This window comes from Triticum dicoccoides, chromosome 3A, assembly GCF_002162155.2.
Source record: "Triticum dicoccoides isolate Atlit2015 ecotype Zavitan chromosome 3A, WEW_v2.0, whole genome shotgun sequence".
Classification (NCBI taxonomy): domain Eukaryota; kingdom Viridiplantae; phylum Streptophyta; class Magnoliopsida; order Poales; family Poaceae; genus Triticum; species Triticum dicoccoides.
In genome coordinates, this window is record NC_041384.1 from 352,544,449 (window position 1) to 352,571,447 (window position 26,999).

Genomic DNA, 26,999 nt, shown 5'->3' on the forward strand with positions numbered 1-26,999 from the left:
CCCCCGCCTTGGGAAAGATCCGACCTCGGATCGAAATCTTCATCACCATGGTAGGGCGAGAGATCCTTGACGTTGAAGATGTCGCTCACGTTGTACTTGTCGCGTGGGAGGTCAATCTTGTAAGCGTTGTTGTTGTAGCGTGCTAGCACCTTGAAGGGTCCATCGGCTCGTGGTAGAAGTTTGGACTTGCGTTCGTTGGGGAGGCGGTCCTTGCGAAGGTGTAGCCACACGAGATCTCCGATGTTGAATATCATGGGTTGCTTGTTGAAGTTGAGCTTGGTCGCGAGTCGTTGTACTTGGCGCTCGATGGTGTGCCTTGTATCTTCATGCATCTTCTTGAGATAGGTCACTCGTGCACTCACGTCCGTGTTGATGCGCTCTTGAAGTGGTAGAGGAAGAATGTCCAATGGGGACAACGGGTTGAAACCGTAGATGACCTCGAAGGGGGACTTGCCGGTACTCGAATGTCTTGCGCGGTTGTAGGTGTATTCGGCGATGGGTAGGCACTCTTTCCACTCCTTGATGTTCCTCTTGATCAATACGCGTAGTAGATTGGAGAGCGTTTGGTTCGTCACCTCTGTTTGGCCGTCGGTTTGGGGATGGTATGCCGAAGAGAACAAGAGCTTGATTTCTAGCTTGGCACATAAGGTCTTCCAAAAGTAACTCAAGAACTTGATGTCGCGGTCCGATACAATCGTCTTTGGCACTCCATGTAGGCGCAAGATTTCCCTACAAAAAAGATTTGCAACATGTGAAGCATCGTCTATCTTGTTGCATGGTATGAAATGTGCCATTTTAGAGAATTGGTCCACAATAACAAACACGGAATCCTTTCCATTTCTAGTTCTAGGTAAACCAAGCACAAAATCCATGCTAATATCCTCCCATGGGTGATATGGAATTGGAAGGGGCATATAAAGTCCGTGAGATTGAACTTTAGACTTAGATTTGCGACATGTTGATGGAGCACAGACTAGCGAGATGCTAAATTGTGCAAGTCACGGCCCGATCTTTCACGGTATTTGCGAGACAGCAATAAACGGCAGCAGCAACCGTCGCAGAATAAAACAAACAGACACGAAGAAGAAAAGCCTTTGGATCAAAACGATATAGCAAGAAGCCGAAGGAGTAGACTTGTACCAAATATTGATACGAGATCAACAAAGGAACAGCAACAACGAAACCCTAGGAATCGCAAGAACGCATCTTTGGTGCCCCTCGCTGTGAGGCGTTTTCTGGTATTTTTCTATTCAACTCAAAACTAATCTGCGTACAAAACTCAGGACGCTACCTTTTATATCCTAGTCACGCCAGTCGTAAGGGCCTAAACTACTAACCAACTCAAAGTCTCAAACTAACACGGCGATCCTCTCCTTTTACATCTCGGAGAGAGAGAAAAAAAAACAAGCTAACTAGCACAACTTGTACGTGACCCATGTATTCTAGTATTCCTTAATTAGGAACCTAATTAATCATTCGGCCACGCTGATCACACATGACTAACTTAAAACAAAGAAACGACTTATTTGCTTGCACGCTTGAAACTACTTCATCGGACATGAAATACTACCAATATTAGTGCACTTTGGAGGGGTTCTGAAGTTTGGCTTCACCGTGTCCTTCTTTGGCTCCATCGGCGAAACCTCAAAGCGGAAAGATCCAAGCCGTAACATAGTCGGAAGATTATAATGTGAAGCCTCTGGTATACTTGCATCAGAACAAATGGATGTGCTTGTTTTCTGTTCAACACTTGGAGTCGCCCCAAGTAAACATACGGCATTGATGCACACATCATCCTCTCCCTCTTGAATCGAAGTCGTCCTCGGCTTTAAAGTAACCTTTGAGATCTTTTGTTGTAGAGAAACATTAGCATCTACATTGATGGCATTGGCAAACATTGGTCTCAACACATTCAGTTTTCCATTATCCCAAAATGAATAAGTGTTAGACCTCCCATCATGTGTGGCTCCATGATCATATTGCCATGGTCTTCCTAACAATATATGGCACGTATCCATTGGCAAAACATCACAAATCACCATATCAGTATAATCTCCAACAGAAAAATTCACACAGACCTTATGAGTAACCTTCAACTTCCCTGTATGATACATCCACTCAACACGGTGTGGCTGAGGGTGCTTCCATGCAGGTAACCCCAAAGCTTCCACCAATCCCTTGCTGGCCGCGTTGGTGTAGCTTCCTCCATCTATAATCAACTTACAATTGGTGTTATTGACTTTGCACTGAGTCTGAAAAATATTCCAACGTTGTCCCTTATTCTCAACGCGAGCCTCTTGCACTCGTTGCACCATTAATGAAGGATATAATTCAGCAGCTTCAAAACTCGCAACCACATTTTCAGCATCCTTAGATTTTTCACTAGAAGTGTCAGAAACTGCCTCTTCATCACTAGCGGATGCATAGCCATCTCTCGTGAGCAACACTCTTTTCTCATTAGGACATTCACGATTCATATGTCCCCTTCCTCCACACTTGAAACACTCTATGTCACTAGTGCGTCCGGTTGACTGTGCACTAGAATCAACCATCGACAGTCCTGATTTTGAAGCATCCTTTTGCACGGAACCATGAGAGCGATTTGATGATGTCGCCCTGGAGCTAGGACCGACATCCTCATTCTTATGCTGCGAGCGTCACCATGTGTTCAAAGTGGTACTGGGAACTGTGTTGACTTGGCGTTGCTTAATCTGCTGTTCCGCACGCACAGCTTGGTGCACAAGATCTTGTATGTTGTAGTAGACCACCATCTCAACACGATCCTGCACCTCGATATTCAGCCCATTAAAGAAACGTGCCATGGTCGCCTCTGGATCCTCTGTTTTCCCTGTACGTATCATAAGCAATTCCATCTTCTTGTAATATTCATCAACACTCATATTACCTTGAGAGAGTCGTTGCAACTTGTTGTACATATCTCTTTTATAGTGCTTAGGAACAGAACGTCGCCTCTTGAATTCTTTCATACCTCGCCAAGTCGTCGGGCAATGTCTTGAACGACAAATTTGATTCCACCAAATTAGCGCGTAACCGGTGAACTCAATTCCAGCAAGTTGAACTTTCTTCTCCTCGCTATAATGATGGGCATCAAATATTTGATCAACACGCATTTCCCACTCCAAATAGCCTTCTGGTTCGCACTTGCCGGAGAACGAAGGGATTGAAATTTTTATGCGCCCAATTCTATCATCCAAAGGCACACGCATAGCTTGACCAACTCGGTCATGCACTCCACCACGAACGGAAGTTTCAGGACGAGGCTCATAGTGTCGTGGTCGTGGCGCGTACCCCGCCTGGTCAGCGCCATCATCAAAACCATCATCTCCAGCATAAGGTTGTGCCGCCAAACGGCGATCATGCACGCCGGCATATCCGTCGCGAACTGGTGGTGCATAATGCAATGGAGCAGCCAGAGTAGTCTGTGGTTGGGAAAAATTCATCGTCGGCATATTGATGATGTCTGCCAAACCATCAAACTGAGTGATCAGGACATCTATCCTTTTGCCGAGTGCATCATGACATTGCTTGATGTAGTTGCATGTGTGGTCAAAACCATCCCGGATATTTTGAGGGATATCATCCGCATACACTGGACGTACAACTTCCTCAGAATCAGTAGCAGCCTCGCCATCCTTGTTGACCGAGGTTGACATCTTGATCAATGCCGTACCGTGAACAACCTTAGCTCTGAATACCACTTGATGGAGCACAGACTAGCGAGATGCTAAATTGTGCAAGTCACGACCCGATCTTTCACGGTATTTGCAAGACAGCAATAAACGGCAGCAGCAACCGTCGCAGAATAAAACAAACAGACGACAAAGAAGAAAAGCCTTTGGATCAAAACGATATAGCAAGAAGCCAAAGGAGTAGACTTGTACCAAATATTGATACGAGATCAACAAAGGAACGACAACAACAAAACCCTAGGAATCGCAAGAACGCATCTTTGGTGCCCCTCGCCGTGAGGCATTTTCTGGTATTTTTCTACTCAACTCAAAACTAATCTGCGTACAAAACTCAGGACGCTACCTTTTATATCCTAGTCACACCAGCCGTAAGGGCCTAAACTACTAACCAACTCAAAGTCTCAAACTAACACGGCGATCCTCTCCTTTTACATCTCGGAGAGAGAGAAAAAAAACAAGCTAACTAGCACAACTTGTACGTGACCCTTGTATTCTAGTATTCCTTAATTAGGAACCTAATTAATCATTCGGCCACGTGATCACACATGACTAATTTAAAACAAAGAAACGACTTATTTGCTTGCACGCTTGAAACTACTTCACCGGACATGAAATACTATCAATATTAGTGCACTTTGGAGGGGTTCTGAAGTTTGGCTTCACTGTGTCCTTCTTTGGCTCCATCGGCGAAACCTCAAAGCGGAAAGATCCAAGCCGTAACATAGTTGGAAGATTATAATGTGAAACCTCCGGTATACTTGCATCAGAACAAATGGATGTGCTTGTTTTCTGTTCAACACTTGGATTCGCCCCAAGTAAACATACGACATTGATGCACACATCACATGTAGAACATCGGTTGGTGAAGCGTGAGACGTCGCGGCACATCTTGGGCCAAAAATAGTTCTTGGAGAGCGTAGCAAATGTCTTGTCATGTCCAAAGTGTCCCATTAGTCCTCCTCCATGAGATTCTTGCAAAAGTAACAAACGAAGAGAAGACTTAGGGATGCAAAGTTTGTTAGCTCTCATAAGATAATCATTTTTGATGTAATAGTGTCCCAAGACGTATGCGTCAAACATTTAGTATAAGGAGTAGCAAAAGTAGGATCATGCGCATACAAGTCTTTTATGTGCTCAAAGCCTATGACATTCAATTCAAGTTGGGCAACAAGCATGCATCTACGGGAAAGAGCATCCGCCACAACATTTTTCTTACCTTTAATATACTTGATGACATAAGGAAATGACTCAATGAATTCACTCTATTTAGCATGATGCTTGTTCAACTTAGTTTGACCCTTAAGATACTTAAGTGTTTCATGATTGGTGTGAAGAATGAACTCATGAGGACGGAGATAATGCTCCCAAACATGCAAGACTCTAACTAAAGCATATAGCTCTTTGTCATAGATGGGATAATTGAGTTGCGCTCCGGAAAGTTTTTCACTAAAGAAAGCTATAGGGCGCTTCTCTTGCATTAACACACCTCCTATGCCATAACCGCTAGCATCGCAATGAATCTCAAATGGTTTATCGAAGTAGGGTAAAGCAAGCAAAGGAGCATGTGTGAGCAAATTCTTAAGCTCATTGAATGCGGTATCTTGGGATGGTCCCCAAAAAAATGGCGCATTTTTCTTACTCGAAGCATGCAAAGGTGAAGCAATGGTGCTAAAATCCTTAACAAATCTATGATAGAAGCCGGCTAAACCAAGAAAACTACGCACTTGTTGCAAGTTGGTTGGTTGGGGCCAAGTTTTAATATCATTGATCTTAGATTCATCTACATGCACACCCTTAGAAGACACAACAAAACCCAAGAAAACAAGCTTATCAACACCGAAAAGGCATTTGTCCATATTAGCATAAAGCCGCTCTTTTCTAAGAGTTTGCAACACGATTCTAAGATGGGTGGCATGATCTTTGAGGGATTTGCTAAAGACAAGAATATCGTCAAAGTATACCACAACAAATACACCAATATAGGGTCGAAGAACAAAATGCATGACTCGCATGAAAGTACCGGGTGCTTCGGATAAACCCATTGGCATAACAAGCCATTCATATAAGCCAAATTTGGTCTTAAATGCGGTTTTCCATTCATCACCTTCTTGGATGCGTATTGGATAGTAGCCACTTTTAAGGTCAATCTTAGAGAAAATGGTGGCTTCGTTAAGCTCATCTAGCATATCGTCTAGGCATGGAATGGGGTAACGATAACACACGGTAATAGCAATGATAGGATGACAAGCGGAACACATGCGATATGTACCATCTTTGTTGGGAATAATGATTACCGGTACGGCACAAGGGCTCAAGCTTTCTCATACACGGCTGTTGTCGATGAGTTGTTGTACTTGTTGTTGGATCTCCTTAGTGTCCTCGGGGTTGACTCGGTAGGGGGCCTTGTTAGGAAGGGGTGCTCCGAGGATGAGGTCGATTCGGTGTTCGATGCCTCGTAGTGGAGGTACACCCGGAGGTAGCTCGTCGGGGGAAACGTCTTGGAATTCCTGCAATAGAGAAGATAGCACTAAAGGTAGATTGTGAGAGTTGTTCGTTTTTGGTGCCTCGTCCTTGCACAAAAGGACATAGTGCATGACACTTGATGGGTTCTCGCACTTCTCTCATCTCACTTTTGGTGGCAAATAGGACTAGATTTTTCTTGTCGCTCATCGTGGAGGCACTCAATTTGGGCTTGTGGTGCTCACTCTCTTTTTGGTGGCTCGCTCTCTCACTATTCTCTCCATGATGGGTGGCTTGCTTGTCGGCGATCACTTGGCTTGGAGACATAGGTCGTAGAACGTACTCCTTTCCTTTCATCTTGAAGCTATAGTGATTTGTATGCCTGTTGTGGATGATGCCTCGGTCAAATTGCCATGGTGGTCCAAGAAGGAGGTGGCAAACGGACATCGGGATGACATCACATTCCAAAGTGTCTTCGTAAGCTCCGATCTTGAAGGAAACTTGTACCATATGCTCGACTTGGATAGAGCCGGAGTTGCTTAGCCATTGAACTTTATAGGGATGTGGGTGCTTCATCTTGACTAATTGGAGTTTGGAGCAAAGTCTTCACTTGCCAAGTTATGACAACTCCCTCCATCGATGATGACCTTGACGGACATTCCATTGATGCCGGCCTTGGTATGGAAGATATGGCATCTTTGGTCTTCTTGTTGATGTTGAAGTGTCAAGACCTTAGAGACAACAAGAGCGGGGCTCGGATCTTCGTCACAAAAGACTTGATCATCTTCATCCTCGTTCACTTGCCGGTGCATGGCCACTTGCTCAAGGGCTTCCTTTTCTCCTTCACTCATGGAGTCGTATGTACCATCATCATTGAAGATCATGGTGCGTTTGTTGGTACACTCAAAGGACTTGTGGCCTCGGCCGCCGCATGTGAAGCATTTGAAGGAACTTGTCTTGATGGTCTCATCGGTTGGGGTAGAGGATGATGAAGCTCTTGGCTTGAAGTTGCTTGTTGTAGGAGGACGACTTGAGGTTGTCGAAGTTTTCTTGTAACTTGACTTGTCGTCGTTGCTTGTAGAAGGCTTCATTGAGGTAGAAGGTGTTGGATTCATTGAAGCTTGGGTGTTTGAGAAACCATAGGACTTGGATGAGAACTTGGCATACTTGAAGTCATCTTGCACGTGACGTTCCGCCTTGGTAGCTTGGTGCACTAGCTCGATGAGGTTCTAGTATGGTTGGAAGTCGGCGATCTTCTTGATAGGATGGTTGAGTCCATTCAAGAAACGTGCCATAGTTTGCTCATCATCTTCTGTTACATTGGCTCGTATCATGGCAATCTCCATTTCCTTGTAGTACTCTTCAACGCTCTTGGTTCCTTGTTTGAGAAGTTGGAGTTTTTTGAAGAGGTTGCGGTTGTAGTAGGTTGGCACGAAACGTGCTCTCATGGCATCCTTCATTTGTGCCCAAGTTGTGATGGGTGGTTCTCCTCTTGCCTCACGGCGCTCGATGACTTGTTCCCACCAAATGAGGACGTAGTCTTGGAACTCAAGGGATGCCATCGCAATCTTCTTCTCTTCCTCATAGTTGTGCAAGCGGAAGATTTTGTCAACCTTCAATGCCCATGAAAGGTACTCTTCGGGATCGTTGCTTCCGGTGAACTTGGGCATGGTGAACTTTAGCTTGCCGTAGCGTTGCTTTTCATTGTGTTGGGGGCGGGGATGATGACGTCCTTGACAAGGAGGATTCTCTCCCTCAACTTGCTCTTGTCTTGGAGGATTTCCATTGTCTTCTTGCTCTAGTTGAACTTGAGGTTCTTGTCGAGCTTGTGGAGGAGCTTGAGGAACTTGACGATGCACGCAAGCTTGATATATTCTTTCTTGAACTTCCTCGCAAAGTGCTTATTGGTGCTCACGAGTTTGCCGGTTGCGTGTGGCGACGGCTTGACTTAAATCTCGAAGGGCACGTTGCGCCTCAAGTGATTGAGCTACTCGTCGTTGTTGTTCTTGACGTTGTGCCTCGGCATCTTGTGCATCTTGGTGTTGTCGCGCTCGCTCTTCCTCTTCTTATTAGCGTTGGCGTTGTTGTTCTTGTGCTTGCTTGAAACTAGCTTGGTTTTGACGGTGTCGATGTTGTTGCGCGCGAACTTGCTCTTGAGAGTCGTTGTCCTGTTGAGGATTGCGGTTTGCTTGATGGTCTTGGCGCGCAGCACGTCGAGTATTTGATGTTGGAGTACTTGAGCCAGAGATGGTGTCATCGGAGTGTCAACTCAAGCGGCTCCGTCTTGAGTAGGATGAAGTGGTAGAAGAGCGGTTGACCAACAAAGCACGAATCTCGTCCATTTGTGCATCATTCTCTTGTTTGTGTTCGTCGAGCTTGTTGTCGAAGTAGTCTCTTGTACGTTGCTCGAAGAGTCGCAAGTCGGTGGCGAGGTTGTCGATGCGTTCGCTCATTGCTTGTTGCTCTTAATGCAAAGCTCGTTGTGCACCAAAGAGGTGGCTCTTTTTACCGTAGGAGGACATGTCGTCGTCTTGCTCGATGAAGAAGTACTTGGCCTATCCATCATTCCAAGAAAATATGTGAGTGGGAGAAAGAGAAGAACTTATACCAAATGTACCTTGACCGATGTTGAAGATGGATCAATGATCACTCAAATGTGGAACAAGGAAATAGCACAATTGGTACCAATTCTTGTCGGTTTCTCACACCTACACAAGTAAAAGCTTATAGTGGAGCTCGGTTAGGATGGTGGCACAAAATTTGATGCAGTTGTTAGTGAGCCTCAATAATGTTGGAAAAGATTCGCAAATTTGCAAATGCAACAAGTAGACCAATAGCAAGATATGGTAAATGGAAACGCACACATGGAAAGATAAATGGGGTCGTGCAACCAAGGAATGAGCCAAAATGTGGAATCCACGGAAAATGCTCTTGTTGCACAACTCTAGAGAGACGCTAGCACGATCGCACAATAGGCGGATACGAAGACTTGTGCACAACCTACTAAGCAAAAATGCAACGACTTCTATCCCAAGTATGCTCTATGTATGGTATTCCGATGATATGATCCAAGATGATCGAGTATGACAATCTTAATGTAATATGATGCTATGGTTCTTGGTTAAAAACTCTTTTCTTTTCTTTCCCTTTTGCTTAAAAGCTTGTTTGGCTCTTTCTCTTTTGAGCTCTTTCTCATGCAAAACTTCACGAACCAAGATAGCAATTGTGTATGCGATGAAAACTTTGTGACACAAAAGATGATACCAAGATATGCACCACGATGATATGGTATGTATGCTATAGGAAGTATGATCACTAATGTGCACAAGTAACGTTGCCAGCAATACTCAAAGGCTAGTCTTGATGGGTAAGGTATGCAAAATTGGGCTATGGTGGTTATCAATATAATGGCAAGGAGTAGACAAAGATGTCGTCGAAGTTACCGTCCTTGCTTACGGTTAAGGGTATCAAAATTGTTGAGCGGTTGTTGTCGATGACGAGTCTGTGGCGAAGATGAGCGGCGGTGATGTTGATGTCGAACCGTCCCTAAGTAGCCGAAACACGTTAGGAAACGAAAACCGCAACTCAAATTCTCAAAGAAAAATGTGTCAAAATTGTGTCGGAGTGCGAAACGAGTAAGCAATGGTAGGGCGGGAAACAAGTTGTGGTTTTGGTGTGCGTATGCGGAAGTGGAATGGGTATTGGAGTGCGTATGCGGAAGTAGGGCGGTGGCTGAAAACTTCTGAGAGAAAATTTTCAGTTTTGTCAGGAAACGTCGGACGATCGGTGGTCGGATGTCCGTAGCTGGCGGACGTCCGGTGCCTGGGCGGTTTCAGCCACGGGATGAACAGCTAGGGTTCGTGGTGGAGGTGGCAAAATTTGTCGAATCCGAGCGATTTTGTGGATGGAAATGGTGGAGACGAAGGGGAAAAGCTAGATCCACTCGTGGCAAAGCAAATCCATGGATCAAATCCAACAAAACTTCATCACACCAACAAATCACAAAAAAAATTGGGGCTATTTTTGGTGGGGATTTTCGAAATTGGGGAAGAACACAACAAAATCAAGCTAGAAAACAAGGGGTAGGGGCTCCAAATCCGTGATCAACGTGGCTCATGATACCAAGATGATGTAGGGTAGAACCCTAATGGCCCGATCTTTCACGATTGGAGGGGATCCTACGAAGAACACGAAGAACACGAGGAGAAAACACGAGGGGAAACACGAGAGAATCACTCAAACCAACAAGATTCGGTCACACATATGGTAGATCCTCGAAACACAAAAGAGATACACGATCCACGATCAACAAGGGACGATACAAGTAGCACGTTCTTCTCCGTGAGGAGGTCTTGAAGGTCTTCCCGTTAGGGGTCTTGAATCCAAGATGGATCTTCTCCGAAGAGGTGACGGTCTCTCTCGGTGCAGTAGGTCCGGATGGATGAGCGAGGCTCTATCTCACATATGAGCTATCACAACGCTAACCCTAACTAGGAGGAGGAGGTCTATTTATAGACTTAGTGCAAATGGGGGCGAAGTGAAGGGGTGCATGGGCCTCGAGCCCGAAACTGTGCGCAGACAGGTACCGGACGTCCGGTGGGTTCCGGTCGTCCGGTGGCTCGCGGGCGTCCGGACGTTCAGAAGTCGACAGGCTTCCATCATTTCCGCTCGGTTGAAGTGGCACCGGATTTCAGAAGACGGCATGTCGTCCGGTCGCTTCGGACTTTCGCTGATTTCGTTCTGGTGGGGACCTGCCGGATTTCCGGTGGAGCCCGGACGTCCGGTCGCTGGGAGTTGTCGATCGTCGAGTCCTGGACGGACGTCCAGCCGCTGTAGCGTTCACTGGCCTGGCTTCTTCTGGCTGGCGTGGCCTTCAGGGACCGGACGTCCGGTCTGGAGCGGTCGTCCGGTGGCTGTAACTCTTCTTGCAGCTCTTCTTCTTGTCCCTCATAGTTGGTGTCCTCGCTGTCTTGTCCGTTGGATGTAGCTGCTCCGTGGCCTTCCTCCAAGTACCTCATCACACATAGTGTTTCTACTTGAGGTAGTAGCCATGTCGCATGTGTAGAAAGTGGTAGTTCGGAGAGGAGCGAGTTCACCTTATCTTCGATAGCCTTTGCTCGAGCTCGTCATTGGTCCAAGTGGTGTCGTTGGAGATGTCGATACGTTCATGGGGATGACCGTGGGATGCTCCGCATCACCTTCTCTTTAGTTGGTCTAGATTTTAAATCTTGATCGAATTTTCTCTTGTCCTCATAATAGATAAATCATGTGCGGTTATTTTTCTCCCTCTTCCAGTTCTTCGGTGACGTGAAGCTCTAGACAGTGAAGCACTGAAGAATTGTAAATTCCAAACGCGTGCAATCCATATAGAGGTTGTACTTTCGGTCTACAGTTAGAGGGATCCTCGTGGACAGTTTGTGGGACTTCCAGAACGATCTATGCCAACTTTTCTTCCGCTGCAACTCGTAATTGTAACGATCCTATCTAACCTCGTATGCATCTTCATAGTGATCCAGGATCTTGATTGTGGGGAGAATTTTCTTTGTTTTCGACTACGTTTCCCAACACCGCCATTGACGCGATGGAGCGGCAGCGAAGGCGACACCGGACCGCGGTCCTTGAGCGACCGCTCGAGGAGGAGCTCTAGGTGTGCCTGGTACTTCTCATCCATCGCAACAGCCTCCATGAGGAGGCGTTGCTGCTCTTGCGGCTCCTCTTGCTCGTCGTCGAAGGAGAGGTTGATCTCCTCCTTCCCGAAGGAGCCAGGCACTATGGAGGCCGATGGTCCCGAAGAGCAACGGCAACAACACCATGATTCGGATCTGGAAGGAGATCCAAAGCCACCTGCCAGCGCAGAGAACCAGGACTTCCGCATTGTCAACGATGGTGAGCGAAGACGGAGAGGAGTAGATCGACGGTGAGGGGAGAGGAGAGGATGTGAGGTGTGGTATGGACGGCGCCTGAGTCGTGCTTAAATAGTCGCGGCCGGGCAAACGAGTCATAGATTGCTTCAGTGTGGCACACCGAATGGAGTAGGCTTCTTACTCGTTGTATCGATATTGAAGCAGCGCCGCAAAGTAGGCTTCTTAGTCGTTGCGTCGACATTGAAGCAGCGCAGCTCGCTCTGACCGGCATTAATGTCGCAGAGTCGCGTCTGCTCTCCAACAGCCTGACCAGCATGATGCGCGGCAACCCCTTTGTGCAGAGAGGGGTTTCGGGCAGAGATAGTTTAGGTGGGACGTCGCGCCATGGGAGACGTCCAAACTCCCACAAACCTCCCACTACGTCAGATTTGTGTGATTTCAAACACATCAGGCGCGTCCGCATATGGATGGGGCACCTCATTGGATGGCTTGCATCGTTCGGACACGTCCGAACGTTTTGAGAATCCACGTAGGAAATGCCCTAATTGGATGTAGTTTGTGATGTGAAGATGCTCTAATTGGATGTAATTTGTGATGTGGTAGGATCGGGCGGCGAGGATGGGGCGGCAAGCTGAAATGATTGGTGGTGGGGCAGTGTGCCAGGGCGAACTGGCGGGGGCAGGAGTGTCAAGGAAAGAGAGGCAGTAGTACCAACATGGACAACAGGTATCGTGGCCGCTTCAACAACAGAAGCAATGGCAGAGAAGTTCGCTACGAGAGCTGGCCGCTTCAACAACAGAAGCAATGACAGAGAAGTTCGTTAGGAGAGCTGACCGAACCGATGGCGGAACCATAGGCAGGGGAGCACAGACAGCTAGCGAGTTCGGCCATGACGCGTCTGTTACCAAGTTGGGGAGAATAATTCTTCCCTTAATCATAGTGTTACATATGTAACATTATATACTGAGAGAGGTTGCTCACCGGGCGCCCTAGAGAATAGGAACCCAAATAAGCCGTGGCGTCGAAGATCCTAAAGACTACGGCAGCTACAGACACTGTGCAACGTTGCAACATGGTTTAACATAATATGCTGTCCCAGGATGATTAACAATGGGGATAGAAAAAGGAAACTGTGACACCAGGCAAACGTACCTCAAGTGGAGGAAGAAGAATAGTTGATGAATAGTACACGATTTTACTCAAAACTGCTATGCTAAAAGAAGAAGAAACAAGAATCGCCAAGCGTACAGCTCAGAAGGCACAAATACAATTGAGCTTCTGTAATGTACAACAGTGGATGTGCCGATGCTGACATCGATGAAAATAAATTGCTCAGGCTCTCTTGTCAGATCTATTAAGATTTAGATTAAACCACTTCTTTTTACTCGATTTGTCCCTGCTATCTATGTTACCATTCTCGGAACTCTCAGTTTTGTTTTGCTCAACTGGATATCTACTGCTGCTGCTACCAGCTCCGAGAGAGCTCGTGATAGTTCGTTCGGTCGTGAATGAAGAATGGATGTCATCCCTTTCTCTCAACATATCATCAACCTGCAGAGACCACAGAACTTTAGCAACATGTATATCAAATTTTTGTACTGAATGTCACAATAAATTATTTGCTGTACTCAAGATCAACTCTTGTAATTATAACAACACATGTCACTATTTGTTTTGATTTCAATCGTATGCCTCCCATGTCGCTCTCGGACAATACTAGAGGCGAAATCCTCGGCCAACAAAACCTCATTCCTGTTGTTCCTTCCCCCTCGGCGGAGCCGCCGGCCAGCCAATGGTGGTGCTTGGTCTCTCGAGCGCTTCTCCCCAATTCGCATCCGTCGCTTCTTGCCCGGCCCTGCCGGCTCCTGCATGCTCCCTGAGTTCCCCTGCGCCATAAACCCATCGTGTAGCCGTGTTTGCTGGGTGCCTCTTTAGCCTTGCGGCTGCGTGGTCTCTGGTCATCTGATTTTGTCACAGGTGGGACGCACTGGCTGTGGTCCAGGCCGGCTCAGATCTGACCTCTCCAGGTCTAGATCAGGTTGCTCTCCATGCCAGTATGGGCTGTTGTCATGCCGGTCGTCTCCTTGCAGTGGTGGGCATGCAGCTTGGTCAAAAGTCGTTTGCTTGCTAGCGTGTGTGGCTGTTGGTCGTCGGAGGATCCGTTGGGGACTACGCTGTGTCCTTACCAGGTGCTTTTATTGGCTTGCCTGATGTTGTACAAAGTGTTGATCGATCTTCTCTTGAGGCGGGCAGTGTTCGTAGCTGCTGCTCCTGTGGTGCTCGTGCAAGTACGGTCGTGCCCTGTCTCACATATGCCTTCCCTTGGTGCTTCGTGCTTGCCCGCCTGCAACATAGCCTCTGCCGAAATCTACACATGGTGGTAGCAACTCTAGATTGCATCCTCCGGCGGCTTCGGTAGGCATTGATTACTGTGCTACAGAGCCTCCTTTAGCGACTTCCACGGGTGGTGGTGGCAGCTCTTCTCCTGATGATGCTACGTTGACCACTTCAGTTGTGTCCTTCAATCAGCATGAGATTGCACGACTTAGACACCTGCTTGCTACTTCGGTTCTCTATCACTAGGTGCTTCTACCTCGGCCTCTTCAATTGAGCCCCTCACTAAGCTAGAGATTGAGCGACTTAGGTGCCTGCTTGTTGCTTCTCGTTCTCCATCGATAGGTTCTGTTACTGAATCTTCTGGCACCGAGAGACCACCTTCTACAAAGTCAGGTACATCCCAACATCCCCGTGCATTCTTGACACGAGACCATCTTATCATATGACTTGTGATAATCCACTTTGTCCTTTATTCGACCTCTCGTTTTTCCTATTAATGTCCTTACTAGTGATGGTACTCCCCTTCCAATAAATAGTGGAGGCACTCTTAGCACTTCGCCTTTTCATGTTCATTCCATGTCTCATGTTTCTCAATTTTCCAAGCAGCTCCTTTCTGGTGTCAGGTTATTGGCTCTGGTTGTCGGGCCAGTCTCAACTTTTGACACGGTTCTACTATGGATTGTTGCACGGAAGCTCTGCGTGGTTCTGCCGTTCACCTTGTTTACTAGTAGCGTCGGAGCTGCCAACAATCTTTCTCCAGTACTGACAACCTATGTTTTCTCTGAGACCATCTCTATTAGTTAGCTTCAATACCTTTGAGCATCATAACCTTTCCCGCCACTTCCGAGCCTTTAGGTTTGCTGCAGCATCAAAGTCTCAGTAGAGGCCCAGTACTTCCAAGCTAAATCCATGTGGCACCTCTGAGTTGGGATTTATCCATCTGGCACCGCTGAGTTGGGATTTAAGTGTTTTCTGCTACATTTCCCTTTGAGAACAGCTATGTCAACCTCAGTATCTTCGAGGCTTTGTTTTCTGCTGTACTGAGCCAGTTCTATCTTTGCAAAAAAGAGACCTTTTTGGTGCCATTGTCATGGCCTAGGTTAGGAAGAGGATAGTCGTTGGTGATAGGAGGGCGAGGGCAAGGGATTTTAGGCTTGGGCGTCCTGACGCCTTGGGGGACAGATCTGTTCTGGAGGTAAACATCCCCTTTTCTATATCTATTCTTCAATACCCATTACACGAGTACTCCCTGGGCTTATATAGCATATATAGCAGCCAGGCAACTAAAGATAGAAACTGAACCAACTAGAACTCCTGCTTCTAAACAATGGCCAATGCTTGCAAATAAAGAAAGCTAACAAGTTCTAAGAAAGGAAGGCTTATCTAGATCTAAACAGAATCCGAACTGACCAAACTAACTCGAATTGGAAAGCACTAAAGACCTGTCCGGCTAAAGTAGACCATGGCTGGCATGACATCATTCCCCCCTTCAACAAGCAGCTCAACCTCGAGCTTGAAAGAACTTCCCACCCAAGAAGCTTTAGGAACCGATACTTGTGTCCAGTAGATCAGTCGCCTCTCTTCCGAAGCATCCACCCAGCAATCATAAAGATGCTTACAGCGATGGTCAGGGGTGTACTTGTCGTCACACTTGTCGCAAAGACCCTTGGCACACCGTTCATCCATCTCGGCAAGTGAGCCGCAGAAGGTGCCGCTTGCTGGGCAACACCTAGGCTTGGGAGGAGCCACAAGTTCTAGAGTAGATGATATGATGCCTCCCTCAATGTTTCCCTTCGGCACGAGACCTTTCTTGTTGTCTTCTATTGCGCCATGCTCCTTGTACGCGCGTGCATGGTCCATGACATCCTCTAGTATCACCGGGTACATGGCTGGACGTCGGTTTGGATTCCACGAATAGCTCCACCTAGGGCACCTTTGTAAGTCCATCGCACCTGCACACGAGTTAAAAACTACTACTCATAGTCATCAACTAATTTGCCAACGGTTCTTAATTGTCTAGAGCTCAGTGTCCCGGACTTTAGAGTGTTCCAAACATTAGGCCCAAAACACCACTTGAGTAATGAGCAGCACTCCCATAAGAATGTGCGCCATGTGAACCCTTGAGACATTTGTACCATAGTGACGCCCGCTTTAACAAATGATATGATGCAAGCCACACCTTGTCGCTTTCCGGTGTGCCCTGCTAATAAAAAAATTGATCAACATAAGTGAGATAGGGCAGTGTATCTTCTAAGCCATCAAAGGTGGGGAATTCCAGCATGTGGAATTTGGGTTTTCCACTTGTTGATGTCCTCAACATGCGAGTGACTGTTGTTGTTGCCATTCTTTTCATGTGTGTGCTGACTAGTCGCTCTTCTCAAAGGTGGGGGAATTCCAACTTGTCGGATTTGGGCTTCCACTAGTTGATGTCCACAGCATGTGAGTGACTGCTATTGCGGCCGTTCATTCCATGCATGTGCTCCTCCACGGTGAAGGGTTGACTAGTCGCTCTCCTCCAGGCGGGCAATGGATAGCCGGCTGGTTGCTGCCTGCTCCTTGAGCTCTTCAATGTACTTTTCAAATTTCTTAAAGGCATTGCCCCTCGGTTCATCGAAAAGATCATTTTGATGAGTGTGGAGCTTCTCATCTAGAAACTTGGTATCTCCGCAATGGTGGCCATGGGGGAGGAGAGGTGGCTGAGGATCGGTACGTCTAATACCAAGTTGTCACGACCTAGGTTATGGAAGGGATAGTCATGGATGATGGGAGGGCATGTGATTTTAGGCTTGGGCACAGCGATGCCTTGGGGGCCAGATAATTTCTGGAGGTAAAACTCTCCTTTTATCTGTTTTATTTCTCTAATACCCATGACACGAGTTACTCCCTAGCTTATATAGAGCCAGGCAACTAAAGATAGAAACCAAATCAACTAGTCCTAATTCTAAACACGGCCAATACTTACTTGCAAATAAAGAAAGCTAACAAATCATAAAATAGGAAGGCTTGTCTAGATCTAAACAAAATCTGAACTCACCAAACTAAGACTTGGAAAGCACTGAAGATATGCTCGGCTCGGCTGGAGTAGGCCATGGTTAGCGTGACACCAGTGCCTCCTTGTTTTCTCTGCTCGGTACTTCTGAGCAACTGGACTTTTGAGAAGCTTAGTTGACAGTCGGTACCTCCGAGGTATCGTGCACTTCCAAGAACATGTTTTTCCCTTCTGGCCATTCGAATTTTGAACAAGTCCAGTAGTTCTGAAATTTTTCCTCCGGTACTTCTAGGCCTGCACTGTAAATAATCCCCCAAACCCCCTTGGTTGTGAGAAAAAGTTACAAGCCATTCCAAGCCAAATCCTATCCAAGCCTTTTGTGCGTCCAAGGCAGAGTTGAAAGGAAATTGTTGGGTGATTCCAAGCTACTTCATTGAATCTTTAAAGACCAAGCTCCTCCCTTTCTTGAAGCCCTTCTCTTGTGTTCATCTCTCTCTACTTCAAGCTTTATCTTTGTGTGAGAGAGAGAGAGTGGTGCCGAACGCCCTAGTGTCATCACCATGGACTTGGCTCCATCACCAAGTGACACGCGCATCACATATACTAAGGTGAGTTATATCCTCTATGCGTGTCTACTTGGTTCGCTCTTGGATGGTATACTACTTGACCCTCCCCCCACCCTGTACATGTATAGGTTTGAGAGAGCTTCACGCTTATTGGGTGAGAGCACAAGAGGACAACAACAACATCCAAGAGGGAGCGTGGAAGCAGCGATGGAAGAAGAGAGAGCAACCGAAGAAGTGGTGCAAAAACTGCACTATCGCACAATCCGGCCAGATGACCGGACAGGTAGTGTGGCTGTGTGCAGAATTTGAGAAAAGCCCATGTATCTTTACCCTTTCACTTGCCCCTTCATGCCTTGGACCTATATATATCCCTCCATCTCATCCATTTTAGGGTTAGCTAAGATTAAAACTCCAACCATATAGCTTTGCTCATGTAGCTCCCCTTGTGGGATTACTCCTTCATGGAGATTGCTCCTCTCATGGAGATGAAGACCTCCTCTTGAGGGGATGACTCCATAGGAGTACAAAGACCCCATTGGTGGGGTAGATTCCTTCATGAAATTCACGCCCTCCTTGTCCTAGGACTTGGGAAAGAACTACCTTTGTGTCTTACTTTCCTTCGTTGTTGTTGAATGCTTGAGATTCATCACTTGGCTTGTGATTTGAGGGATACTTGGTGGATCTTGTCCAATTTGTGTTATCTCTTGTATTTTCTTGTGAATTTCCCCCGTGTTCTTAGTGAATCCACCCTAAATCCACCTCCAATTCATGAAGATCGGACAAACTAGGGCTTGGTCCTACATTAGAGAGAGAGAGAGATCCTATGGGTTCTTGAGTGCTTTTGATTGAAGATCTTTTCAAGTGTTCGTCCGCGTGACTGTTTTGCTTGTTACTCTTGGGAGGGTGTGCACCTCCTAGATGATTAGAATTCACTTGAGAACCTCCAAGCTTTGTGTGAAGGAATCAATAGTTTGTACAATGTACGGATATCACCTCCATGGAAGACCAACCATGAATGAGGAGGCTTCTTCATGAAAGCAGAATAGGTGGGCATGCATTTTGTGGGCGATGGTGTCGAGACCTGTGTGGTTTTAGAACCTTTGTGGTTCAAACCTCCCACTCACGAGTAGGATAACACCAATATCCAAACCTCGGATACAATATCAAGTCAACCCGTGTTTGCATCCTTCTATCAACTTCATAATTGTCTTGCAAGATTTATTGTCGCTTTTGCACTCTTTGATTGCCTGCACGTGCAGGATTTCCTAAGGGCCAACTAGGAAAGCCTAAAACTTGAAGTACACATATTTATAGGACTATATCCACCACCACCACCACCCCTGAGTGTCTATTCAATTGACCTCGATATCCTTTCACTGCTCTTCCTGAGACGATTTTCCTGATGCTATTATTCATCCAAAATGGCAACATGTGATGCTGCAGGAGCATGGTCGTGACATTTGCTATTATGGCCCACATGACAATTGTTCACACCTTTCTTGCTGTGGCTTTTGTTCGCAAACCAGTATGTCTCTCAACTTGATGTCAAGAATGCCTTAATGGTGAGTTGCGTGAGGAGGTCTGCATGCAACCACCACTTCAGTATTTTGTTCTTGATGGCATGGCATGCCGTCTTCGTCGCTCTCTATAGTCTTAAGCAAGCCCATCATGCCTGGTTTGAGCGGTTCACCTCAGTGGTCATTGTTGCTGGTTTTTCACTGAGTGGTCATGATCCTACCTCTCTCTATCCGCCTTTCGTCCCGTTGTCGGGCGCTTCTTCTATATGTTGATAACATGATAATGAATGGCGGCGACCTTTGTGAAGGCTAGTGTAGTTTCTTATGTCTGGTCTTTATCATCTTCGCTACTTCCTCAGGATTGAGGTTTCTACCTCATATGGCTTCTTAATATACCAAGAGAAGTACATTCAGGATGTTGCCCGTGCTGCTCCTATGATGAGTGTAGAATTCGATGGAGCTTAAGGTCCATCTCAGAGCTTCTGATGGTGCACCTTTTGTCTAATCCGGCGCGCTATCAACATCTTTGTTGGTAGTCTAGTCTCCACTATGTGAGTCAGTTTGTCTCTGCTCCCACTCAAGTTTACTACAGGTTCACTACAGCCGCCTTCAGATTCAACGAGATCTTCATGGGACTATCTCTCACCGTCTTTTCTTTCCACGCTCCGATTCATTACAACTTCAGGCCTACTCGGATGCTGCTTGGGCTAGAGATCTTTCAGATCATTCATCGGTCATGTTATGCTTACTTTGCCTTTCCTGGTAGATCTTTCAATGCCTGAAAGAGAAAGAAACAAACTACAGTTCCCTATTCAAAGGCAGAGGCTAAGTTGTGAGGTATAGCTCTTTCGTCAACAGTCGTGACTTGGCTAGAGTGGTTGCTTAAGGATTTTGGTATTTCTATCACTACACTAGCTCCTGCTCCTCTTTTGTCATACAATACAGGTCCTATGAACCATGAGCTCACCAAGTTAGTGTCGATGCTTATTGGGTGATTGCTCTGAAGTATGTGCCTTTGAAGTCGTAGTCAACGGATTTCTTCACGAAGCATGTTAGTGTCCAAACTCAATGCTGTTGATTAACCATGAGTTGTGGGGGTATTGAGTTATATATACTTTTGCGTATTGGCCGTGTATTATGCCCATTCCATAAGATCTTTTTTGCATACTACCACTGTTATGACCGGTTTACAATACAACCGGAGGAGGCCCGCTGGGCAGTAGATTAAGGGCTTGGCCCACAAGTTATCTTAGGCTAGTCGTTTTCAGGTTATAAATATTAGATTGTAAGATACCTTTTGGAATTAAGCAATAAAGATAGTTCTATCCTATTGCCCGGCTCCAGAGGAGCCAGAAACCCTAGCCGCACCTTGCCCTAGCCGCGCCGCCCTCTTCTTCCTCGCGACGGCGCCCACGCGCCGGAGCCGCCACCCTCGCCCCCAACCCTCGCTGTTCTGCCCGTATAACCTACGGTGTAGAGCCGGTAGAAACCCTAGCCCTACCAATTTGGTATCAGGTAACCGGGTTTCGACCATGTCTCCGCCAATTCCACCGCCACCACCACCGCTGCCCGCCAACTCCTCCACCACCGCCGCCTCTGCCCCGGGCGTTACGGCCTCGCTCTCGGCGGGCACCACGGCGTCGCTCTCAGCGCCGGCCCTAACGGCACCCGGCACCACGCCGGGCCAAGGGCAGCCACCGGCCCCCGTCCAACACTCGCCGCCGCCGTCACCTCCCCCGCAGCCGCAACAGTTCACGCCGGAGGCCATGGCGGGCGTCCTCAACGACCTCGTCACCGCGGTTCAAGGGATCCGCCTCTACCTGGCAGGTCCGTACGGGCCGCCCCCACCACTCCATCCAGCCATGGCCGCGGGTCAGCAGGCGCTTCCGTGGTACTCGGCACCGGGGGCCATCACCGGAGGCTACCCGGCGCTTCCCGCCTCAGCGGCCGCACCGCCGCCTTGGCCGCAGTGGCCGCCGCAGATCGCGCCGGCAGCCCCGCCACTCGTCGCCACCACGGGGCCGCAATGGCCCACCTGGACCGCGCCGTCCTCCGTCACGCCCTACCTTCCAGCGGCCTTGGAGCAGGGTCCTCCACCGGCCCCACCCAGCCCTAACCTGGGCAGGTCTTCGCCGAGCGGGCTCCCAATACAAGAGGTCCGCTTTCCGCCGTCCCCATCGCCACTCCCCGGCTGGCTCAACGGGCAGCCATCGGCCTACCCGGAGGCCCGTCCACCGTCCGGTTTTCCGCTGCAGCCCGCGGTGTCGGGCGCCGCTGGGAACTACGCCGGGCCTTCCACCATGGCCTGTGCGCCATCATCCGCCCTCCGCACCGCCAAGGCAGTGGGCCAGGGCACGCCACACCAGCAGCCGCCCCGGTTCGCCAAGATCGACTTCGCCACGTACGACGGCTCCGACGGCCCGCTTAACTGGCTCAACCAGTGTGACCAATTCTTTCGCGGCCAGCGCACGCCCGTGTCGGAATGGACCTGGCTGGCATCCTACCATCTCCGTGGGGCCGCCCAGACATGGTACTACGCCCTCGAACAGGACGAGGGCGGCATGCCCCCGTGGGATCGTTTCCGAGAGCTGTGCCTTCTTCGTTTTGGGCCACTGGTACGCGGGAGCCGCTTGGCCGAGTTGGGCTGTCTGTCGTTCACCTCCACGGTGCAGGACTTCGCCGATCGCTTCCAGGCCCTGGCGTGCCACGCACCCGGTGTGACGGCCTTACAACGGGCGGAACTTTTCATCGGCGGTCTCCCCGACCACATCCGCGTGGACGTCGAGATGAAGGGGCCCCAAGACCTTCAGACGGCCATGTACTATGCCCGGGCGTTCGAGCAGCGCGCCCAGGCCGTGACGCGTCCATCTGCGCCGGCGGCACCGGCGTCCCCTGCAGCCGTTCCGGCAGCCGCCCCAGCACCGACGCGGCCATTCAGGCGCCTCACCCAGGCGGAACAGTTGGAACGCCGACGACTGGGCTTGTGCTTCAACTGTGATGCGCCCTATGCACCAGGTCATGTCTGTCCCCGCCTCTTCTACTTGGAGACGGCAGACGAGTCTGAGGAGGAGCCACTGGAGGATGGCCTCGGCGCCCTAGCCCTTGCGGAGCCCGCAGCGGCACCCGCGCCCGCCCCGGCCACCGCCCTTGTGGTGTCCCTACACGCGCTGGCCGGCATCCGTGATGAACGGACGATGCTCTTACCGGTCATGATCCAGGGTGAGCGCCTGGTGGCCCTAATGGACACAGGGTCCACACATAACTTCCTGCCGGAGACCACCATGCGGCGCCTGGCATTACAGCCGACCGGCGGTGAACAGTTGCGAGTCACCGTCGCTAATGGTGACCGTCTCCGCTGCCACGGGCTCGCCCGCGACGTGCCCATCACTATTGGCGACGAGCAATTCTCCATCACCTGCGCCGGCATCGACTTGGGCTGCTTCGACTTCATCCTCGGCGTCGACTTCTTGCGCACTCCTGGTCCTATTCTCTGGGATTTCGACGCGCTGACGATGACCTTCTGGCGGTTAGGCCGCCGCATTCGGTGGGCCGGCATTGGGGGTGCCGCACCCACCACTCCACTCCAGCTCGCCGCGACCACGGCCACAGCCGAGCACCCACTATTGGAGAGCCTCCTACAGCAGCACGGCGACATCTTCACCGAGCCACAGGGGCTGCCGCCCGCCCACGCGTACGATCACCGTATACATCTTCTGCCAGGCTCTGCACCGGTGGCGGTACGGCCTTACCGCTATCCGCAGTTGCAGAAGGATGAGTTGGAGCGGCAGTGTGCACTCATGCTCGCGGCGGGCATCATCCGGCTATCCACTTCGCCGTTTACCGCACCGGTGCTTCTCGTCCGCAAGTCAGACGGCACATGGCGTTTTTGCATCGACTACCGTGCCCTTAATGCTGTCACACTCAAGGATAAGTTCCCTATTCCGGTGGTTGACGAGCTCTTCGATGAGCTCCACGGGGCGCGCTTCTTCACCAAACTCGACCTCCGGTCGGGGTACCGCCAGGTGCGCATGCACCCTGATGACACCGCCAAGACGGCGTTTCGGACTCATCACGGCCACTTCGAGTTCTTAGTGATGCCCTTTGGCCTCACCAACGCCCCGGCAACTTTCCAGGCTCTGATGAACGACGTCCTCCGACCCTACTTACGCCGGTTTGTGCTCGTTTTCTTTGATGATATTCTGATCTACAGTGCATCTTGGGCAGAGCACCTACAGCACGTCGCCATCGTCTTCAACGAGCTTCGGGCGCACCATCTCCATCTTAAGCGCTTGAAGTGCTCGTTCGGAACGCCTTCGGTGGCCTACTTGGGCCACGTCATCTCGGCCAACGGGGTCGCTATGGACGCCGACAAGGTGGCCGCCGTCGCTGCCTGGCCGACGCCCCAGTCTCCGCGGGCTCTTCGCAGGTTTCTCGGCCTTGCGGGCTACTACCGGAAGTTCATCCGGGAGTTTTGGTGTCATCGCTTCTCCACTCACGCGGTTGTTGCGCCGCGACGCGTTCGCCTGTGATGCGGAGGCGACGACAGCCTTCGAGGCCCTCAAGGGGGCCCTCACGACGGGGCCCGTTCTTCAGATGCCGGACTTCGACCGGCCGTTCGTTGTGGACTGTGACGCCTCAGGTGTGGGGTTCGGCGCCGTGCTTCATCAGGGCGACGGGCCTCTTGCTTTCTTCAGCCGGCCCTTCGCCCCGCGCCATCTCAAGCTTGCGGCGTACGAGCGGGAGCTCATTGGCTTGGTGCAGGCGGTGCGCCATTGGCGGCCCTATCTGTGGGGCCGGTCTTTTCAGATTCGCACGGACCACTACAGCCTCAAGTTCTTGCTGGATCAGAGGCTCTCCACCGTGCCCCAACATCAATGGATTAGCAAGCTCTTCGGCTTCGATTTCTCCGTCGAGTATCGCCCGGGTCGTCTTAACACCGTGGCCGATGCCTTATCCCACCGCGATGCCGACCTCGACTCCGTCACCGGCGACTCCGAGGGGCAGGCACTCTGCATCCGCTCAGGGCCGACTTTCGGCCTCTTCGACGACATTCGCCGGGCCACCACGACCGCCGCCGATGCGGTTCTCCTGCAGCAGCAGCTCGCGGCCGGCGACCTGGAGGAGCCATGGCGCCTCTCCGACGGCCTGCTGGTCCATGGGCATCGTGTCTTCGTTCCCGCTCATGATGATCTCCGTCACCAGGTCTTGCTGCTAGCCCACTCGGCTGGCCATGAGGGTGTGCAGAAAACCCTCCATCGTCTCCGTGCCGACTTCTACATTCCTGGTGATCGTGCCCTCGTTCGCGATTAGGTGCGCTCTTGTGCGACGTGTCAGCGCAATAAGACGGAGACGCTACGGCCAGCTGGTCTTCTTCAACCCCTGGATGTGCCTTCTCAGGTTTGGGCCGATATCTCCATGGACTTCATCGAGGGGCTTCCCAAGGTGGGAGGCAAGTCTGTCATTCTCACGGTGGTCGACCGCTTTTCTAAATATGCTCACTTCATCGCGCTGGGGCATCCTTACACCGTCGCGTCCGTGGCTCGTGCCTTCTTCGACGGTATTGTCCGTCTGCACGGACTTCCTGCTTCGATCGTCAGTGATCGCGACACGGTGTTCATAGGCCATGTCTGGCGCGATCTCTTCAGGATGGCGGGCGTTAAGCTCCGCTTCAGCGCGGCCTTCCACCCCCAGACGAACAGCCAATCAGAGGTGGTTAACAAGGTGATTGCCATGTATTTACGCTGTGTTACAGGTGATCGGCCTCGTGCTTGGGTGGATTGGCTCGCATGGGCGGAGTACTGCTACAACACCTCCTACCACTCTGCCCTGCGTGCGACACCATTTGAGGTGGTCTACGGGCGGCCACCTCCGCTGATCTTGCCGGTGGACCCGGCTACGGCGAGGACGGAGGCCGCGGGCGACCTTATTCGCACCCGTGACGAGATGCTTGCGGAGGTCCGTCAGCGTCTCCTTCAGGCTCAGCAGCTGGCGCAGCATTACTACAACAACCACCATCGCGAGGCGGAGTTCGCGGTGGGTGATTGGGTGTGGCTGCGTCTTCTTCACCGCTCTACGCAGTCACTTGACCCGCGCGCGAAGCGCAAGCTCGGGCCTCGCTACGCGGGACCCTTCGCCATCTTGGAGCGCATTGGGCAGGTGGCCTATCGTCTTCAGCTGCCGGCCGGCGCTCGCATCCACGATGTGTTTCATGTGGGGCTGCTCAAGCCTTTTCATGGAGAGCCACCGGCGGCTCCACCAGCGCTTCCCCCGACCGTCAATGGACGTCTTCTTCCGGAGCCAGAGAAGGTGTTGAAGGCGCAACTTCGTCGCGGGGTATGGTTCATCTTGATCCAGTGGGCGGGTCTTCCTGTGGAGGAAGCTACTTGGGAGCCACGTGAGGATTTCCGCCAACACTATCCAGACTTTCAGCTCGAGGACGAGCTGTTTGTGCAGGCGGGGAGAGATGTTATGACCGGTTTACAATACAACCGGAGGAGGCCCGCTGGGCAGTAGATTAAGGGCTTGGCCCACAAGTTATCTTAGGCTAGTCGTTTTCAGGTTATAAATATTAGATTGTAAGATACCTTTTGGAATTAAGCAATAAAGATAGTTCTATCCTATTGCCCGGCTCCAGAGGAGCCGGAAACCCTAGCCGCACCTTGCCCTAGCCGCGCCGCCCTCTTCTTCCTCGCGACGGCGCCCACGTGCCGGAGCCGCCGCCCTCGCCCCCAACCCTCGCTGTTCTACCCGTATAACCTACAGAGTAGAGCCGGTAGGAACCCTAGCCCTACCAACCACACATGTACATGCGTATATATCGGCCTATGGGCTCATGGATATATTTATCGCCCTATGGCCTCATGGATATTACATATATATAGCCTCAGGGAACACAAGTTGCATATTTCCTCAGTGTGAGCATTTAAATTGCTATAGAGCATAACAAGAAATGTGTGCAAAACAATAAGCCATCTCATATTAATGTTAAAAACACCAAGGCAACATAGTTATACAAACTTTTTCCCCTAGCAAAAATATTACTTTTTTGTAGTAGAACAATGTGAATTGCTTTCGGGAGAACCTTACAGATGCCGCCTGTTCCAATCCTAATTTAACTTGTTTCCTAGGTCAAAGCAAACATGGTACAACAGGACCAAGTAAAATGGCGACATTCTTCTGAAAGTGAGTTTAATACCTCTATCTAGATTCTAGAAGAGTGTCACATGATTTCATCTGTCTGGCTCTGTTTGGCATGGCAGTGGATTATGATGCTGTTCGCCTGACTAGATTTTTCCTATTCAGCTGTTTGACCAACCGTCTTTTTTGAAAAGAAAAAAAAACTGCCAGACTAACCAAATTTTGCCTATTTCCCGCACCTACTTTCTCACAGTAGATTATACTATAAAGTTCAGCACAACATGGTTCATCAACCGCAAATTGGGCCTTAGTCAAAATAAGTGCCGCACCACACCTACTTTCTGATTGTACAATTAGAGAGCGACAATACAATGTCTCTTTCTTAACACCACATTAAAGAGTACAAATTCAGAGGGGGG

General features: G+C 49.7%; 1 protein-coding gene and 1 long non-coding RNA gene across 2 annotated transcripts in view; both read right to left on the minus strand.

The window, feature by feature from the left end:
* Window positions 1–13,153: 13,153 nt before the first annotated feature.
* LOC119268180 lies at window positions 13,154–18,476 on the minus strand. Its single transcript, XR_005132966.1, has 2 exons — window positions 17,406–18,476; window positions 13,154–13,585 (listed from the first exon to the last, which is right to left on the minus strand). It is a non-coding gene; the product is annotated as an uncharacterized LOC119268180 (long non-coding RNA).
* Window positions 18,477–26,914: 8,438 nt separating this feature from the next.
* The window catches only part of LOC119272290 (chaperone protein dnaJ 15-like), a 4,620-nt gene continuing 4,535 nt past the window's right edge, over window positions 26,915–26,999 (minus strand). Inside the window, exon 12 of the mRNA XM_037553805.1 lies at window positions 26,915–26,921. Within this exon, the coding sequence (XP_037409702.1) occupies window positions 26,915–26,921 (7 nt within the window). The remainder of the gene's footprint in view (window positions 26,922–26,999) is intronic.